Source organism: Bradysia coprophila, unplaced genomic scaffold (assembly GCF_014529535.1).
Source record: "Bradysia coprophila strain Holo2 unplaced genomic scaffold, BU_Bcop_v1 contig_350, whole genome shotgun sequence".
Classification (NCBI taxonomy): Eukaryota; Metazoa; Arthropoda; class Insecta; order Diptera; family Sciaridae; genus Bradysia; species Bradysia coprophila.
In genome coordinates this window covers 252,770-271,206 of record NW_023503608.1, presented here as the reverse complement: position 1 = coordinate 271,206, position 18,437 = coordinate 252,770, and the positions used below count along the sequence as shown (strand labels likewise).

The 18,437-nt window shown below is 35.7% G+C and overlaps 2 protein-coding genes and 1 long non-coding RNA gene across 4 annotated transcripts; 1 reads left to right on the top strand and 2 right to left on the bottom strand.

Annotated features, from left to right (window-relative positions):
- Nucleotides 1-978: 978 nt before the first annotated feature.
- Nucleotides 979-1,546, bottom strand: LOC119079909. The gene is made up of 4 exons (XR_005088252.1): nt 1,409-1,546; nt 1,286-1,354; nt 1,141-1,227; nt 979-1,078 (listed from the first exon to the last, which is right to left on the bottom strand). It is a non-coding gene; the product is annotated as an uncharacterized LOC119079909 (long non-coding RNA).
- Nucleotides 1,547-4,526: 2,980 nt separating this feature from the next.
- Nucleotides 4,527-10,548, bottom strand: LOC119079906 (nose resistant to fluoxetine protein 6-like). Its single transcript, XM_037187996.1, has 12 exons — nt 10,083-10,548; nt 9,763-10,001; nt 7,854-8,047; nt 7,543-7,794; nt 7,322-7,477; nt 7,133-7,252; nt 6,932-7,042; nt 6,734-6,868; nt 5,494-5,589; nt 5,132-5,439; nt 4,925-5,067; nt 4,527-4,863 (listed from the first exon to the last, which is right to left on the bottom strand). The coding sequence occupies exons 1-12, from the start codon at nt 10,327-10,329 to the stop codon at nt 4,723-4,725; spliced, it is 2,142 nt and encodes a 713-aa protein (XP_037043891.1). The 5' UTR covers nt 10,330-10,548; the 3' UTR covers nt 4,527-4,722.
- LOC119079907 (synaptic vesicle 2-related protein) lies at nt 9,362-17,011 on the top strand. 2 transcript variants are annotated; one of them, XM_037187998.1, is made up of 11 exons: nt 9,362-9,379; nt 14,822-14,976; nt 15,035-15,291; nt 15,356-15,480; nt 15,548-15,611; nt 15,676-15,801; nt 15,878-15,949; nt 16,019-16,152; nt 16,211-16,480; nt 16,538-16,712; nt 16,777-17,011. In XM_037187998.1, exons 2-11 carry the CDS (start codon nt 14,829-14,831, stop codon nt 16,894-16,896), a joined length of 1,491 nt encoding a protein of 496 aa, XP_037043893.1. In that variant the 5' UTR covers nt 9,362-9,379; nt 14,822-14,828; the 3' UTR covers nt 16,897-17,011. The 2 variants fall into 2 exon arrangements, with proteins under 2 accessions (XP_037043893.1, XP_037043892.1); XM_037187997.1 differs by lacking the exon at nt 9,362-9,379 and adding an exon at nt 12,509-13,133.
- Nucleotides 17,012-18,437: the final 1,426 nt, after the last annotated feature.

Sequence of the window (18,437 nt, the reverse complement as noted above, 5' to 3'; positions counted from 1 at the left end):
CGAATAGAATGTTGTTGAAAAAAATTTAAATTTGGGTCCTTGGCCTAAGGCCGCTACTAGGGCCCTATGTGTATTTTACATATAACTCGAGTAAATTTCATCCGTCTTTCTTAATTTTTGTTTCATTTGGAAGGTAATCAAAGGCCGAATAGAATGTTGTTGAAAAAAAAAAAAATTGGGTCCTCGGACTAAGGCCGGTACTAGGGCCCTATGTGTATTTTACATACAACTCGAGTAAACATCCGTTTGTCGTAATTTTTGTTTAATTTAGAAGGTAATCGAAGGCCGAATAGAATGTAGTTGAAAAAAAATTAAATTTGGGTCCTCGGACTAAGGCCGGTAATAGGGCCCTATGTGTATTTATACTCAATAAATTAAAATTTTAGGGCTATTTGAAATTTTTGTTTCATTTGAAAGGAACGTTGTACGGGGCTGCGTAATTGCGCTATGCGCAATTTCTAAGATGTACACATTCCATAATAATTTTACTTTAACTACATTAACCGGCGCAATAGGCTTACGGTCAAAGTAGGGTGACAGACGCACTAGGGTCACGTACGCAATAGATATACGGGTTTGTACGGGGCTCAGTCGCAGCAAACGCTCCGACTGTTCTGATGGCTCGTTTTTTAATTCAAATTTTCTTCAGATTTATCAAAAACTTATGGTTTGGTTGGGTATGTATGTGATACAGACGAGCAAAATGCTCTGTTGAATGCTTGTTGACTATTCTATTCTATTGACGCATATTCGCATTCACCACTCCCGGATCAAAATTAAAGCCAGGTTAAACAATCAATTTTGATTTGGTTGAGTATGTAATACATACTATGTATTAAAAGACTGATTCGCCATCGTTGATATTTGCGGCAATCGGGAGAACAATTCCCACAACTTATAATTATCATCGAGGTGAATATAGACAGTAGTATTTACCTCAACGATAACTGATACTTTCTGTTTGTTTATTGGCTCCTATTAACAGTAAAATCCAGAACTTTTAATTAACTGTACCCTTTGTACCAATCGAATCGAATTGTATGAACCAGAGCAAATAAGTTCCCATCGCTGATGCAACCTATGAAAATGCAGTTTGAACTGATGTTCTTTTTTGCATAATAGTAGTATTATGAATTTTACAGTATATAAAATCGTCCAGTCGACCGGAAAAAGTCCGCAAGTAATTTCAACGTTAGAGTGACTGAGTTGATAACTGAAGTTTTTTATCTGTTGATTTTTTAGTTAAGGCGTGTGTCTCTAAACGCAATAAATACAATTATTTTACCTCTATATGATCAGTGGCTCTGCTACATAAAATATTCGCTTTGTTCAGGAGTGAGTGGGTAAGTTGTTTCTACAGTTTTGATATGATTTTCTCGTGTCCAATCTTTACAACAACATTTTTTACCGTATTTTTTATCCTGCTGCCGACTTCAATAATTTTGTACACAAAAAAGTTGAAGTATAACGATCGACATGTGTACAGTATCATCATGACTGGTGAGCCAAGCATTTCCACCTCCAGCGAGTAAGTTTTATAAAATACGAAAAAATTCAGTACAGAAAAGAAGAACGAAATCCCTAGGCATAAGACAAACTGAAAATTCGAAAATTGAAGGATGACAACAAATTCATTTTGTTTTACCAACCGCTGACTGTACCTGCAAGGTGTAGCAGTAGTTAATCTTCCATATGATATTCAAAATAATGTGGTGCATCATTGATAGATCACGAACGTGTATAGTTTTTCCCTCGTGGGCAGTTATTGCACGTCCCATCCGATGGGATGATTTTCCGGCATGTTGTCTGCGGTAATGTACGTTATTGACTCATTGAATTTACATTAATCAGAGACTTTCCTTAATTAATTAAATGAAAGCCGATTTTTGCCAGTAAAATATGTTACTCGGAGTTCCCCAGAACGACCGGTTATCGTTTTTGTTGAACATCATCTAAACTACTTGCTTATCCAGTGTATAAGCGGAACAGTAGTTTTTATGTTACACAATGGAACGCTAGCCCTTACCTCAAAGTCTGATTGATAAAATTGATTCTGTCGGCGACATTTTCCAGAAAGAGCCAATACGTCACAAAAAATGAGTAAAAACTTCCATCAGCAAAAACGTTTCCCACAATTACATCGAAAACCAATTTGATATTCCCATTTTTTTCTTTCGCCAGCAATTCGAAACCGAAAGCAATCGTCAAAATCTGGCTCAGTAAAACTATTGCTATGTATCCCATTGTCATGCATTTGTAGGAAAAATTTATTTTACCACCCCGATTTTTGACCTGCGAATGAATTCAAATTGATAACTGAATCGACCGAATTTAGAAAATGTGACACCTGTTCGTCGAAATCTGCAAACGACAATAGAATGCCGCGTATAATTGACGCATTTACCATGTCAATGAACATTATAATCAGGTATATTACAACATAACCGAAATTAGCGGCTGAACCAGTCATGGACACTACAGTTACGCTATACAATGATATAATAGATTCGAGCTCCTTTCGAACAGGCGATTCTTTGTCGTCCCATTTTTTAATTAGGGGAATACTGATGCCAAACGCTAAACCGAGTTGAATCAAGCATATAAGAAGGTCGACCGCACGGATATTTGCTTTAACGTTAGAAGCGTTCAGAATTTTCGGTAACGGGTAAAGGTTGCATCCAAAAAATTTGGATATATAAAATATTGGGAGAAATGACTTAATGGTATTGGATGTATTAACGTTCAACATCACTTCGAGCTAGTGGCAATAATGTGGTGGTCGTGATAAAAGCAATAGAGGAAAATTCATTTGAAAATGGAAATGACGACAAAGCTAGTGTTAACTCTACCAACCATTTCAATAACACGCATTTTAGAAGGAAACCGAGTTCTAGATCGCGCATAGGTAGTATCGATTTCAACACCACCGTAACTTAAAGCTACTATTGTATAAGATTTCTTGAGCTTTAAAAAGCTTTCATGAGTTTTCTTGTAACTTCCAATGAAATTCTAGAATTTTAGAAAAAGGTTTTAATTTTATTTATTCATTTCATCAATGGCTGTGAAGCCCTCTGACTACTTACAATACAATTCAATCTAAGTTTCCAAATAGTTCAAATTTAAAATTACAAAATTAAAATTATAATGAGTTTATCGGTCCACAAATTCCCTCGCAATGACTTTATTGGGCCAGAGCTTTTTATCGATTATAGCATAAAACAGTTCTGATCTAACAGTTACTTTGAATGATACAAAGCTGACCGTGTCTAAATCTACATTAGGTGAGACGAGTTTCTTGCATGACACTTCTTCATTCGACGATATTACGTTGTTGTCTAGTAGATAGTCTACAACTTCGTTTTCGGTGATTGATGTGTGTAACCTGGACACATAAGCAGTCTTATGTGTCTCGGTCGGCCTTCGCGTATTGATATTAACGGATACTCGTTCGGCAACTGACGATGTAGTTAGCACCTCGGCAAAAGAACTGCTAGTAGCGGATGGAGTTTCGAGTTCCGATGGTTTCGTGAGAGTTTCATGGAGATTTACGGCATTTTGTTCTGGCATATGCTGAGCGACATCGGATTGATTCACGTCGGGTGTGGTTAGCAGGTTCGATCTATTCGTAATCGAGTCATTGGCCTTTTCAATATCACGGTTGGCGTTCGGAGGTTTGTTTGGCAAAAAGACGGAACTTTGGATTGGTTTTCCACTTCGAATCGATTTGCGGTTACGTATGGCAGCAGGAAGGGAACGATGGACGTAGGATGGCGATGATGTTGGAACAACGACGGAGGAATTAAATACATGAGACGAAACGTTGGGCGAGCGTGTTTGAATGATGCAACTATCACAGAACCATTGCAGATTCGGCATTTCTCTGTAGCACAGCAGAGCATCTTTGCTGAAATTGGCACATTCAGCGTGAAAAACTTGGCCACAAATTCCATCGCAAATGATTTTATTTTGGCTACCATTTCGGAAGCAATCATCACACACAGTGCTGCTGTTCATTTTCTCGATTTATTTCCAATATTCAACGGGAAAGGAACAATACCAAGTCTTTTGCTGCATTGACATTGACGTTGAGTGGTGACAAAAGGTATAGGTCGTATAGGTAGCTATTGTTTGCGTCACACACACAAACATTTAATTGTGGTTAAGCGCACTGGAAGAGTTCAACTTTCGTATTTCGCTGATTATCACCAAATAAACACTCAAACTTTACATAATACACGATACTTCATTAGAAGAACACTTTACATCGTTATTTAAAAACAGGAAAACAATTATTTAGTCGGAATTTCAGTCGAAATAAAATGAAAATTTGAGAGAGATCAAAACGCGTACGTTGTATATGCCGCCATTATCGCCACTAAGTTTAACGATAAGAAAAATACGACGCTTTTGGCTTACCATGTATTTTAGTATCTCTTCCTAGGACATTTGATGAACATATAATCGGTTAAAGGACGCAAATAAATACCTATTGTGCATTTAATGACTCCATTCATTTACCAACTACAAATGTTACAGTTTTGTTCAATTGCCATTCTCACACGAAAAGAACACGGTTACAACGACTCATTTATTATACATAACTCTAATGACTAATATAGCACATAATTTAACAGTTGAACAAAACAAAAATTAACGAAATTTACATTAAAGAGAGCAGCGTCACAAACGAGGTCACACCTCACCTTTGACTTAGACTTGAAACTATTTTTTGTCTGATATTGTTTTGCTGACTTTTTTCAAAATAAATTTATCAGATAAACGTTGGAAGGGTAACTCATAGAATATTACAAACAATACCGATATTAAATAGCTAGCAACGGTGACGCCAAGCAAACTCATTACCTGTGAATGTTAAAAGGTCACTTTATTTTAGGGTTTGTTAAAAAAGGATGGTTATACTTACAGTATCTGCCTCATCGAAGTGAGAACTTGTCTCCTTCAGGCCATAAGCTGCCGTAATAACAATAGGACTGACCATGAACATACTGTATGTAAGTTTATTCAAATGAATAAAAATTTGACTGCTCATTGCGTCTGAGAAAGCTCCTGCAATTAATTAAATTGGTCAAAAGTTTGAGGTTCCTGTTAATCTCAACAAAAATTGACTTGCCTCCATAGCCCAATTGACAAATCAATACTACCGATCCTATAAATAAACCAAACGAAAATTTCCCCAAAGAGAACCACAACGAACATATCCAAGTTTGTACATCCCGTTTGTACGTCATATGGATGGTAAATGAGAATATTACAACAGCCAGTGTCCAGAATGCAATCACTGTAGTGCACTTCAACTCAATTTTGGTATCCTTGATTTTGTACAAAATGTAACCGATTAAAATGCCACCGAGGTATGGATTGAATCGTGTATATGGCTTGATGTACAGAGTGTCAATTGTTTCTTCTACAATATCGGTTCTGTGAAGTGATAAGTTTAGAACGACGTTTGTTGACGGGGAAGCATCAACTTACTGGAATGTAATTTTGTTGATGTAGTTGAGATAGTAACTGACGGCTAATGTTGCAACGGTTACAGCGACAAACAGTGATTTAGAACGGTGTGAATTCCTGTTCAAAGAAATTTTAAAGGAGAATCAATTTTTGCAACAATATTTGAGCGTAAAATGTGAAAGCTACATCCAACAATACAACATTAACTATGAGAAAATGTTAATAATTTGTTTATTTTTACGAAATGCACGTGTGCTGCCAAGGAACATTCAACCCATTCAACCACATAATGCCAAGATTTTGTTTATTCATTCACAAATATTTTATTTGTTCTTCGAAGTTCACATGCACATGAAATCGTAAAAAAAATGTTTCTGTTTGGCTGTGATGATATCCAGCTCAACTCAACACATCTGTTTGAATGGCATAAAAAGTTTTCTTTCGGCAAAATTACTCAACATCAACGTCCATTGAACAAAATTTTATTGATAATTCTCGTCACGTAACCAAAGTCGTAGAAGAAGATAAATGTAAGAGATTTTTGTCAAAAGACTCGCGTAGGGTTCAAGGTTATTAGTTCCGAAATGGAAGAAACACCATTGACAGTAAGACCTGCACTTAGTGCATAGCTTGCGAGAAATAATCTCTGAGAAACGATAAGTGTTTTTTCATTAGGTCTAATACTTATAATGTTTGGTGCAAAATCTTTTACTTCATTGTTCATTCGTTTTAACATTACCAACTTAGTTTGCTTATTTTTGTCGTTGCAGTCGCTAGCGCAGATGATTCATCAATTCAATAAAGGCAATATTTTTTCATATATTTCCCATTTTTTGCACTCAAACTTCGAGTGGTCTGTTGTCTCCATAAATGTATTGGATGCATCTAGCCCAGAGCTTATTTTAGCGAATTTTTCAGAATTAAAATTCTCTAAAATAATCCGTGATTCAACCTTTGAAACCGGAAGTGAAAACTAGGGGAACGCTTCAGAAACAAAATGATTAAATCGGAAACGTCAGGATTCAAAAATGGGTAACCCGCCGATCTCTATTTTTACTCTATGAATGAAGATATTAGAAACGCTGGCTGCGTTTATGGTCACCCAAACTTGTAATAAAATAATAATTTAGCCAAATATCAACGGCGCATTTACATAAAATCTTTCGTCATTCAAGCAAGAAATATAAAAGGTATAATCCCACACAGCCAACAAACATTTTGGAAACAGAAACGAATATTATTATGTGCTCTAAACACTTACTTGGCATACACGAACAATATGAACAGACATATGATGTAAAATTGCATATCACACGCCAGATACCACGTCCAAGAGCTGCACATTCCCGATAATGTGCTTAAGTTTTGAATGTAGAGCATATTCATCCACCATGAACTATAAATAGTTAAATACTAATAATATTGGGCTGCCAATTACATTACGTAACCTTTCACTCACTCTCTGCAATACAGATCATGGGATTGATCAATCCAAAATGGCGAATACTTCTCTAGATAAGTCACCAGAACTTCGCTGAGTACCATTGTCAGGATCAAAACCGGTGTTAATCTATCAATAAGTGGTCAATGGTCATCTGAGACTTAGTTGTGAATATTGGTTGATATGCGAACCTACATTGTAGGTGCTACAATGACTTACCTAACGTATCTATGTATGCAGAACTTTAGGAAAAGTTTCGTATTTTCCATAAAATCGTTTGATACAATGGATTTTCGCGTATCGTCGTTTTTTAGGAAGTTGTACGCCAATAAAATGGCGCTTTAAGTAATAAGAGAAAGTTCGTAAACACGAGAGCTTGAAAGGAACATTTTCGAAAAGAAATCACACCTGAGTACGAAGAACACATCGACATATAAATACGCTTGGAAGACCGGTTGATACATAAAATATTCCATTTTCACAGTCAATTGGGGAATGTTATCGAGGGTGAAAGCAGAATGATAGTTGATATGGAACGCTATTGTCCAGATACAGATTACAGTTCTGAAACGAGAAATTGTTTGAATGTTTAAGGAACTCAAAGTCACTAGTACGACATTAGTATTAACCTGATTCCAGCAATAGAGGATAAGAAATTATTATTTGGCGATGTTTGGAACAAGCGATTGTAATTTTCCATAATATCGAAACATTCAAATATTCGATGGAACAATGCCTTGTCTTCATTTTTATCTGGAGTAGGTTGTCTCGTCTGACTACTGTCGTTGTCATTGATATCTGGCTCGGTGTATCTTATTTTAGCACTAATATTGTTGTAAATGGATATACCCGACGTTACTATGGCAAATACGAATATGAGACTGTAAGAAAAATCTGATAGCGAAATTTATTGCACAGAAAAATCCTAACTTTTACTTACCAGAAAGCGTAGAAACACTTTTCGGTCAGAAGAGACGTATCGAATTGTGTTGTTTTTGTACCAACTACTGTAAGGTTAACTTGGAAAATGCGTTGTACAGAGATCTCGTTCTTGTTTAAAAAATTCTGAGTTGACTTCATAATTTCTTCGCCCTTACACGAGTCAGGCACACAAAGTCCAATGTGAATAATCGGCTAAAAAATATTTAAAAACGCTAATATAAACTGACGTAAACTTGACTCTCTTCACTTTGTAACTATGATAATTTTCAAGTTTTACGTCAACTTATAATTATATAAAAATAGCAATTTCCTTATCAAAGGAAAACATTGTTGAAATCAAAGGCTCTCACAAAATGTTCCCACTAAGCGCAGAAAATACACACAGTAAAATTACCTCCTCTGCATAATTTAGCAACATTTCCTTTCTAACCAGTTGGTCTACAAGTCTACATGCTTTTATTTTTAGAGGGAGGTTCTACCGAATTCTACCATTTCCTTTGCAACAACCCAGCTCAAGGTACAGACGGCAATCATATGACCAGTATAATTATTATTACTTCTGAGCTTGTCATTATTTTTGTCGTGGTTATTGATAACAGCACGAACGAGTAAAGTGAACCGCTCCTGCCTGGTTTATTTTACTCTGCCGTGATAACAGATGGATACTGGATAGCCGTATGTGACAGGTTAATTGGATTTAAAACTAAAAATTGAAACAGCCTTACCGTTCAACTGCGACGCGAAATTTTCATTGAACTGTAGCCTTATTTGATACATTAAAGAAAAGTTCATCAAGTTCACAACTACATTATTCTTTGCAAATAATGTTGTCGTAATTTTGTACATAAACTGTAGACTAGCCGGTAGTGCTCTCGTATATTTGAAACAGAAATCTCATAAATTAAAAATTTGTAACTAATTCAACTAGGGTGGCTAGATCAAGCAATTATATGGTACCATTATACAACAAGTATTAGGTCCGAATCTACTTTATCACATATCTTCTTCAAACTCTAGGTGCAGTCGGTAAAATTAAACTTCTACAAAGTATACACTGCTTCAATCTCTCCAAAAAACACTTTCAAATGAATTCTTGTAAGAATAGTCACGTTGATTGTTCTGCCTATGCGTGTTAGAAAACACTTGGAATTGTTTTTGAGAGAGATTGAAGCAGTTGATGCTTTGTAAATGTTTCTATAAAATTTGAGCAGTCGACTACACTATCTGAAACTTTAAAATTTAGAGAGAATCTGATGATTTCCCCTCTTATCAATTTTGGATTTTCCAACTGCTACATCTGTGCTAATTTTTTATTTTCTGGGTCAGACTGACGAATTTTTTTTTCTATTTTAGCATTTTATCATTGATTCGTTAGTCTGCAGAAATATTACCAATAGATTGTTGCGATTGTTTTTGATGCGAGTAAAGACACATCTTTAAGTCAAAACGGTGTAAATGAAAATGTGTTATTATCTAAGCAGTTCAAAAGTACCTTCGTAAATATTCCTTCACTTCTCGTTTCATGTGAGTTTGTTTGATTTTAACAAAAAAAAAGTTTAATAAAAGACAAACTCTTGAAATTTCTATAAATCTGATATCGCAATGGATGTAACCTTCAACCGGTTTTTTTCAATTTCAAATACTTGATTTTTTTCGTGTCTATTTTAATTCGATAGGATTGAATGACTGACACGGCCCATACAAAAAAAGCTTCGACATAACAACTCATTTTTTTACACATAAATCAGGCCCATGTGTTTCGTCATATGCAATTAATGACTACGTCACTTTCAATTGTATTTCAAGATTGGACACAACCGTGAATTGATTGATTTTGAATTAATACGAAAATAAATCTTTGGATGAAAGAATGGTTCAGCTCCATATAGTTAGTGTTGTAAACTCACCTTAACGTGAAAATTTACATCCACTTGCATCTGTGACGAAAAATTTGCATAAACCATTCGCTGATGGACCGAAATTGGCGATGTTGAATTCAACAGATCACTTCTCATCATTTTCGGTATGTAATCCGTTAGTGATATTGCCATTGGCTCATTGATGCCATCACACAAACCACTCGATAGGAACCAGAAATTATTTCCATTAATAAATGACGACGGTACATTTGGATTTGCGTCCAAAACTTTTTTTTTTCGAAAATAGAAAACAAAATTTGTTGATTTTTTATTCATTCCATTATTATAAACATAATCAAATAGTTTACTCTTCAAGGCCCACACATCTTTGTTTTGAATGCCGTCCAAAATCACTTTAACCTCTTGTGCACATTCACTTTCTTCGGTCAGCAGAATGTCTTTAAATATACCGTAAACCAGGGAGCTTTGCTCCAAATTTTCTGTTGGATCACTTTTAATTATTTGGATTGATTCACTCCAGGTCGATTTAACAAATATTAACGAACAAATTGATAAAATCAAAATTTCATAGACCGATTGCGTTAAAGACCACATTTTGACTAATTTATTTTTGGTCGATGCTGTTGAGGTATAGCATATCCAAAATATTTTGGGTTTTTTTTCGTCTGTTGGATACCTCAACTTGAATTAATAGAGAAAAAAAACTAACACGAATTCATATACGTATAATTGGATAGTGTAGTCGAGCGGTCTTTGTTAACAATTCCGTCGCGTCGTATTTCTTCAATAGTTTCGCTTTTCGATGAAATCATAACTCAACATAAAGAAATGTCTTTGAAGAGTAACATTGGGGAGAATACTTTTTTCACTTTTAATTATTGCAGGACGACCTATTAATTCTAAATTATAAGTCAGGTCGTCATAGTGGAGGGGAATTTTTGTCCAGATGCCTCAACCGATCCACAGCTCGATGTAATAGTTTGATTTTTATAAGTGGTATATGTAAGATTTATAAAAAGCTACACCTAAAGTTCAACTGAAAGACAAACTCTCGATTTACAACATTTGTACTTACAACTAAATAATTAAAATTTCTAAGTTTAAATTGTCACCGTTAAATTAAAAATGATAACAATGCAATATGTAAATCATATCATGTGCAATTTGTGGTATGTATATATTGTTTGAAGTGTAATACAACGTGAAGGCGATTTTCTTAAACCTATCTGATGTATTTTGCTTGTTCTGTCGTTGTGTATATTTTGTATATTTTTTCTGGTGTTTGTAGATTGGCATTCGCTAATATAGTGACAATGAGGTAACAGGAAAAATCGAACATTTATTAGAAAAATAATTTTGTTGTTTTACACGCACAGGAAGCAATCGCTTAGATAGACGATAACTTTTACAATGTGTTGTAGTCTTCGCACGATCGAATAAATTAATCTAGAATATTAGTATCTGTTTTGTGCACAGCAACGACAAAAATAAGCAAAGACTTTTGCTTATTAGGAGATCATCATATTTAATGTTAAAAATGTAAAGTAATAGATTTTTTAATGGTATTACGTCTTTTTGATTGCAGATTTGTTGTTTTGAACGTACTAGCTGAAGTATTAGTATATTACTTCCGAGGTGTCAAGTTGTGTATTTGATAAGTGACACAACTTGGAACCTCGTAAGTACAATGCTTTACGTGATTAGGCAATGAAAATGAAACATACCGTAATACGTAATAGTACATTACTATACCAGTGAAGTAATTTGATATCTCGTATCCAGATAAGTAAAAGTATCCGAGGGCTTCAGCCCGAGGTACTTTTACTCATCGTGATACGAGATATCAAATTATTTCACGTGTAAAGTATGGCGTTTTACTTTACGAGCGAAGGAAAGGGACTTCACTAGTGAGGGAATGGCCACATTACCTCACTAGTAAAGTAAAAATACTTTTCATGCCTTGGGGCCAAAATCGAGTTCAATTTTGGAAATTTTCCCTCGATTTTTTCCCTCTGCATGAAAATTGTTTTAAGTACTAGGTTTGGACGATGTTTTTAAGCTACATATTTTTGCTTGTAGCCCGAACGAAGTGATAACCCGATAACTATTGCACCGCCTAGATCATAGGAAGTTACAGATCGACATTTATATTTGACATATAATTAACCGTCTATAGAAGGTTAATAAAACGAAAGTTTCAGCTGTGATCAAAATTTTTAACAAATTTTTATGTCATGACGGTGTATTGACATATGCATTAACTAGCTCGTTGTCCCGCTAATGAATTGCGCCAGTCTATGCCCGATTAGCAGATAAAAATTTTAAGCCATTCATGTCAACAATAAGTAAAAGATAGGAAAACCAACGGTCTGCAACATAATTTCATCCTCTACTAAAATTACTCACCTTACCATTTATTAAATTTACAAAATTAGGCGATTAACTTTCACGATATTATCATTGAAACAGCTACCAACAATCAACAAGTAGGTAAATTAAACTTACAGAAATGAATGAAGCTCAAGAACGCACAAATCGGACCCTCAAAGACGAATTTCATTGATATATAGTAAACTCGATCAAAAATAGAGAGAAAATCGACTTGGTTCCATTCAATTAAAAGAGACATTTTTGGTATATACTCGCTGACTTAAAACACCCATCCGACAAAAGAGTAGAGTATAATATGTTGTATAATGTCGTAAAGTTGTTAACACAGTGCAAGACACTCTCTCATCAGGTACTTCTTCGTCTTTGCTGCTTCTTAAATTCCAGTTTATTGTTGAATTTGAACCAAAAGAGTTGTTGCATATTTTGTTAGTCATCACTCAACTAAAGTATAAAAATGTCGGACAGTGATCGGTTCTTACAAGTTAATGTGCTATAACTAAACGAAAAGTTATTTCAGTTGCAATCAATTAACGGAATGCGTTTAGTTTAATGACTTTTTTCAAGTAACAACCTGATGAGTGTACAAACTTTTAAAATGTAAAATAAAAGGTTCAGCACCTTTCTCACGTCTAATGTGAATCGTCCAAATAACACCAGAGTAGTAAGAATGTTATTGCGCGATTCATACCATTGATGACATGACAAAGACATCGACTTACTTTAGTGTACACAACTTTAGTGTGATCTAAGAAAATAATAACAATGAAATTATGTAAACTGAATATTGCTGTTACAATAATATTTCTGTGGATCTATAGAGTTCGATGAACTGGCGATCGAAGTCTTGAAGAAAATAATTAGCGAACGAATTCCAATATAACTGTGAATAAATTGTGTGTGCGGATATTCCTTTTGCTATGAAGTCATAATCGAAACAAAAACATTTTCATCTTTACATACCTATACTACACCTTTGTGGATATATTGAGTTATAGTATAGTGAATAAGTAAGTCAATGAATGTAAGAGAAGAGTAGATTGAATATCAAAGAGATCGCTTCGGTTGGCTTTTTACTCGTAACTTAACAAGACGCACGTGCCTTTATTTACATCGGTCGGTTGAGTTTGAGTTTATTTCTTTCATTTTTTTTTGTTTTCATAAAAAATATTGTGAATCCAAGTGAAACTTGTAAGAATTTTGTTGTTTTATAATTTGAAGTAACTAAAGCGTTCACAACAACCATATGCATGCAGTCACCTTAAGCTTAAACGAATTTAGTCAGCGAGACGGTGTAAAATGCTATAGTTCTAAAATTAATTGTAATATGAACTGCATAGGTTGCAATTTTATGAAAATAAATTACAATTTACGGTATACTCTATGCGTGGCACTTAATGTACAACTAGTTATTGGTAGTGAATATTTAAAAAAAAAATTGTAATTTTTAGTTAGTTAATGAGAAATGCTTTTTTAGACACTAGGTGCTTTAGTCCTCGCGTGGTATACATAATCAAAATCGTCAAAATAAATATCTATAAGGGAGGGGCATAAAGCTATTTTATCTGCAGATTACTGGATCTGTTGTAACGACATAATTCGCGACATAGCGAAGCGTTTTTCTAATGATAAGGTAAAAGAATAGTAGACGATAAAAAAGGACTGCCGTAGTACCGCTCCAGATGCTGTTCCAGCTGTAGAGCTCCCCGAAAGAAGGAAAAAATCTGCATTTTGGCACCAATTTTTTTTCCAAGACTTCTGTAGGCTTACAGCACAAAAGTACTGGGCTCATTTATATGTGAAACGATAGTGGGTGAGGCCATCTACACCACCCCATAATCAGTTCCATGGATCACTGATGCTGCAGGGAAATCGGACTCTCCGAACATCTGCTATATTTGAAATCATAACTCTCGTAGATCTACTCGCACCAAGCGTTGCGTATACTCATACGAATGTCGGCCTTGGAAAGACCTAAATTTCAAGGCCGACATTCGTACAACGTTACAACAATTTAAAATAATTTTCTTGAGCTATTGCCGAAAACCTGTTTTCGGTACCCTCTGACATGTCTTTACTTTTGAACACTTTTCACAGAAAAAAATTTTTTTCTCGAAAAAGTGAAAGATACGTGTTTGCTAGAATTGAAAGACGAAACCAACGAGCTATCACTCATTAAAATTGGAGACCGCTTGTTCAAAAAATCACCTGAAGTTTTGCCGATATGACCAATCCATAAAGGAGATAAATGTACCTTGTTTGAAAGTTATGCGCTTCTCTATGACAGTTTGTTGTTGTTTTAATAAATGATTGAGTTTGTTGGATCATTCCTAGCCGAAATACTAGTACCTTAATTTAATTAGCATTCTCATGCCACGTACAATCGAGTACACCTACATATTTTGAAGGATGCTGAATAGCTTCTAAAATTTTTTAAATTTAGAAGCTTCACTAAAAATTCTTCAGTTGACGCCTATTTTGAGACGAATTTGCACCCTTTACTAAGTTTATAATCCCTCTCTAAGCAGATCGCTTAACGCACTTTTTGGTAGTCAGTCTGGATATGTGGCAAGCATACTATCACTCTATAATTATCTATTATTTCTCATCAGTGCAGTTAGTGAATTGAGTTAACTGTAGCTTTCAAATTTGTTTTCTAAATTGAGTCGTTGTCTAATTTTATTGTTATCACTTTTAGCATAAAAATGGGGTTTAGACGTTCCGGAGTTACCAAAGATTATGAAGAAATGCCAGGGGCGAATGTTCCAACCGGCTTGGAAACAGTCGAAGCGAATAGAGAACATCCACTTAGTCAGGAGTTCGAACTTTCATCTGTTAGTGTTGTACCCGACGGTATTTGTTTCCGCATACCGAAGTGATTCTTTAAAATTAATTTGAAATCAATCTTTAGATACTTATACAGTCACACAAGCTGTTAATGCGTTAGGCTTTGGATGGTTCCAAGTGAAATTATCACTGTGCGTTGGTTTGTGTTGGATGGCCGATTCGATGGAAATGACCATTTTGAGTGTGTTAGGTCCCGCTCTGCACTGTGATTGGGGTATTACACGATACCAACAAGCTTTGACAACAACCATTGTATTCTTGGGGATGATGCTTAGTTCAACATTTTGGGGACAATTAAGTGATAGATACGGAAGGAAGCCGGTAGGATCTTCGTTGTACTGTATGCTATGCATGATACAATTGTTAACAATGACGCTTTTTGCAGGCATTGACTTTGTGTGGTGTACTACTATTTTTATACGGTTTGTTGAGCTCAGTTGCTCCAAGTTTTGGGTGGCTGCTATTTTTAAGAGGACTTGTCGGTTTTGCTATTGGATGTGTCCCTCAGTCGTAAGTGTGTCGAAGTCGAAGCTAAACAGAACTTAAAATGAGAATATTCATCTTTCTTCTCGAATAGAGTAACGTTATACGCTGAATTTCTTCCAACGAAACAACGAGCCAAATGTGTGGTTCTCTTAGACGTAAGTGCGGGAATGCGTAAATTCAATTAAGTAACATAAAAATTTGACTTGTGAAATATTTTAGTGCTTTTGGGCACTCGGTGCTTGTTTCGAAGTGGCACTAGCGCTGGCTGTAGCTCCTACACTGGGATGGAGATGGTTGTTGGGTCTTTCTGCAGCTCCTTTGTTCGTGTTTGCAATTATAACTCCGGTGAGTCGTTGGAAATAGTCCTAAAATATCAATACTCCACAATAATTCTTTAAAACAAAAATGATTTTTGTCTTAGTGGTTACCCGAATCAGCGCGCTACCACGTAGCGAGTGGCCAAACTGAGAAAGCTCTATCAACAATAGAACAGGTGAAAATTAAGCTCAGTTTCAATTGAGAAAAATTAATTTATTTTTGGCATAAATTTTACCGACTTTAGATTGCTAAAGACAACAAACGGCCTATGCTTTTGGGTAGATTGGTTGTGGATGGTCCTTCCGGACCTAGAGGAAGCATCAAAGCTCTACTGAGTAAATCGTTACGACGTACTACGCTTTTATTGTGGTTCATATGGTAAACATTCTGCTGCCATCTCGTTACCTCGATGTATTTTGAATTTTATTTATTCAAGGATGTCTTGTGCCTTCTGTTACTACGGGCTAGTTTTAATGTCAACCGAACTATTTGGTGGATACAACAATCGAATCGATCCAGACAATTCTGCTGAATGTCATCCATTACAGACAACCGACTATATGGACTTATTGTGGACAACCTTAGCTGAATTTCCGGGTATTTTTGCGACAATTGCTATAATTGAAAAATTTGGACGTAAGAAAACCATGGCACTGCAATTTTTATTGTACGCTGGATGCGTTTTACTGTTAACATCGACTGAAGAGTACTTTTTGTGTTGCTTGCGTTAGACTTTAGGAAGTTAAATAATTTCGCTTTCTAGTCGGACAATCTTAACAATCATCTTGTTCATGGCTCGAGGGGTTATTGCTGGACTTTTTCAAGCTGCATATGTATACACGCCCGAAGTGTATCCGACATCTTTACGGTCAGTAGGAGTTGGCGGTTGCTCAGCATTAGCAAGACTCGGTGCAATGGCCACACCATATGTAGCTCAGGTCCTAATTTTATTTACGGAATATATTTACTAGATGAAGTTGATAATATTTCGGCTTATTATAGGTACTGTTGCAGTCTTCTGTTTGGAGTGCAGTATCAGTTTATGGTCTTTTTGCAGTGTGTGCTAGTGTTGCCTGTTTGCTACTTCCGTATGAAACGCGTGGAGCTGATATGGCTACGTAAATTATTTATTTCTTTTATTTATTTAACATTCATTGAATGACTTTTTACCTCATCAAATCATATCATGCAATAAATTAAATTTATTTATACACGGATAATTTTGGTTTTCATCGCGGCAATAATGTACAACGTTATGGGATCGAGGTCTTTTTACTCGAAAATAGTCGTTGTATCTCTGGCATCTTTGGAATTTATGAGAATCTTACTTAGACAAATTATTACTCATAGTTCGTCTAAGGTTTAAATAGGAATTTATGAAGGCTGTAGATATTGCCTCCGGCAATTTCTTTATGCATGATAACAAGGCAAAGAGTGGGTAATGTAAGTGATTTTATGGATCATGGCTTTTCAGAAGAGAAAATAGTATAATATGAAGAGTGGCGTCTCCGATTTATCCACTCAAGAATTCAATCCATCCACCTCGTGCCAACCTGAATGATTGTGACCTTTTGCATGTCAATTATCTCTTCTCCAATCCCAATATATGAATTCCCATTGAGTCAAACAATAACGACTGGATGGCAGGATCTGGGGTGTCAGGTAATTTCACTGCATATATACAGTGACACGGAAGGAACTTGAGTGTTACCTGGTCCAGGTAATTTAAATGTATAGTTCGACAAATTGATTTAAAACTGCAAAACGTGGATAGTCCGGTCACTTGGTCGAGCGACGGGGATTGTTGTTAGTTTTAAGTTTCACGCATATCGGGTGGCGGTCCGGCGCTGTTCATCACAATGATACAATGTGTTAACGTAACGAACAAGGAGGGCAAAAAGAGGGATCCAAGTGGGTCATTCCATTGTTAGTGATTCAACGTTCAAGCTCTTCCGGAAATGTGCAAGGTCAAGGTCAAGATATATGGTATATTTTTACACTTGTATTTTTTTTACCGAAATACTTTTCTGTGCCAGCGGTAAGCTGAGCGACAAACCTAGTGTTATGATAACAGTGTTATCTTTGACGTACTATAGAAGCGAAACTAGTTGGATAACAGTGTTATCTTTGACGTACTATAGAAGCGAAACTAGTTGGAGTCGAATACCGTTTCTCCTACAATGCTATTTCCGGTCATCCGTGCAAACCAGTGTCTATATTCGCGAAAATATTTTCACGAATTTTCTCAAATTTTCACGAATTTCTCAAATTTTCGTGAATTTTCACAAAAAGTTTTTTGTGAAAATTTGGGAAAATCGCGAAAATTTGAGAAAATTCGTGAAAATATTTTCGCGAATATAGGCACTGGTGCAAACCCTCTTCACTCAACTTGAACTGATTCAATCTTCTTTACAAATCTGAAAATCGGTTCGAATCCGGCAATCGGTTCAAATCTCACAATCGGGACAAAACTGTCTTCGGTTGAGTTCCGAAATCTCACACTACCAACTCCGTTTCGCAGTGGTAAGCCGACTTGTTAACCATTACATCATTCAGTGCATTAATGCTAATTGGTATTTTTTATCGAGATGTTCTTCTTAACTGAATATTACGTGTGGGTGTAAAGAGCACCAACTCAAGCCGTATATGTCGAACAATGCAGT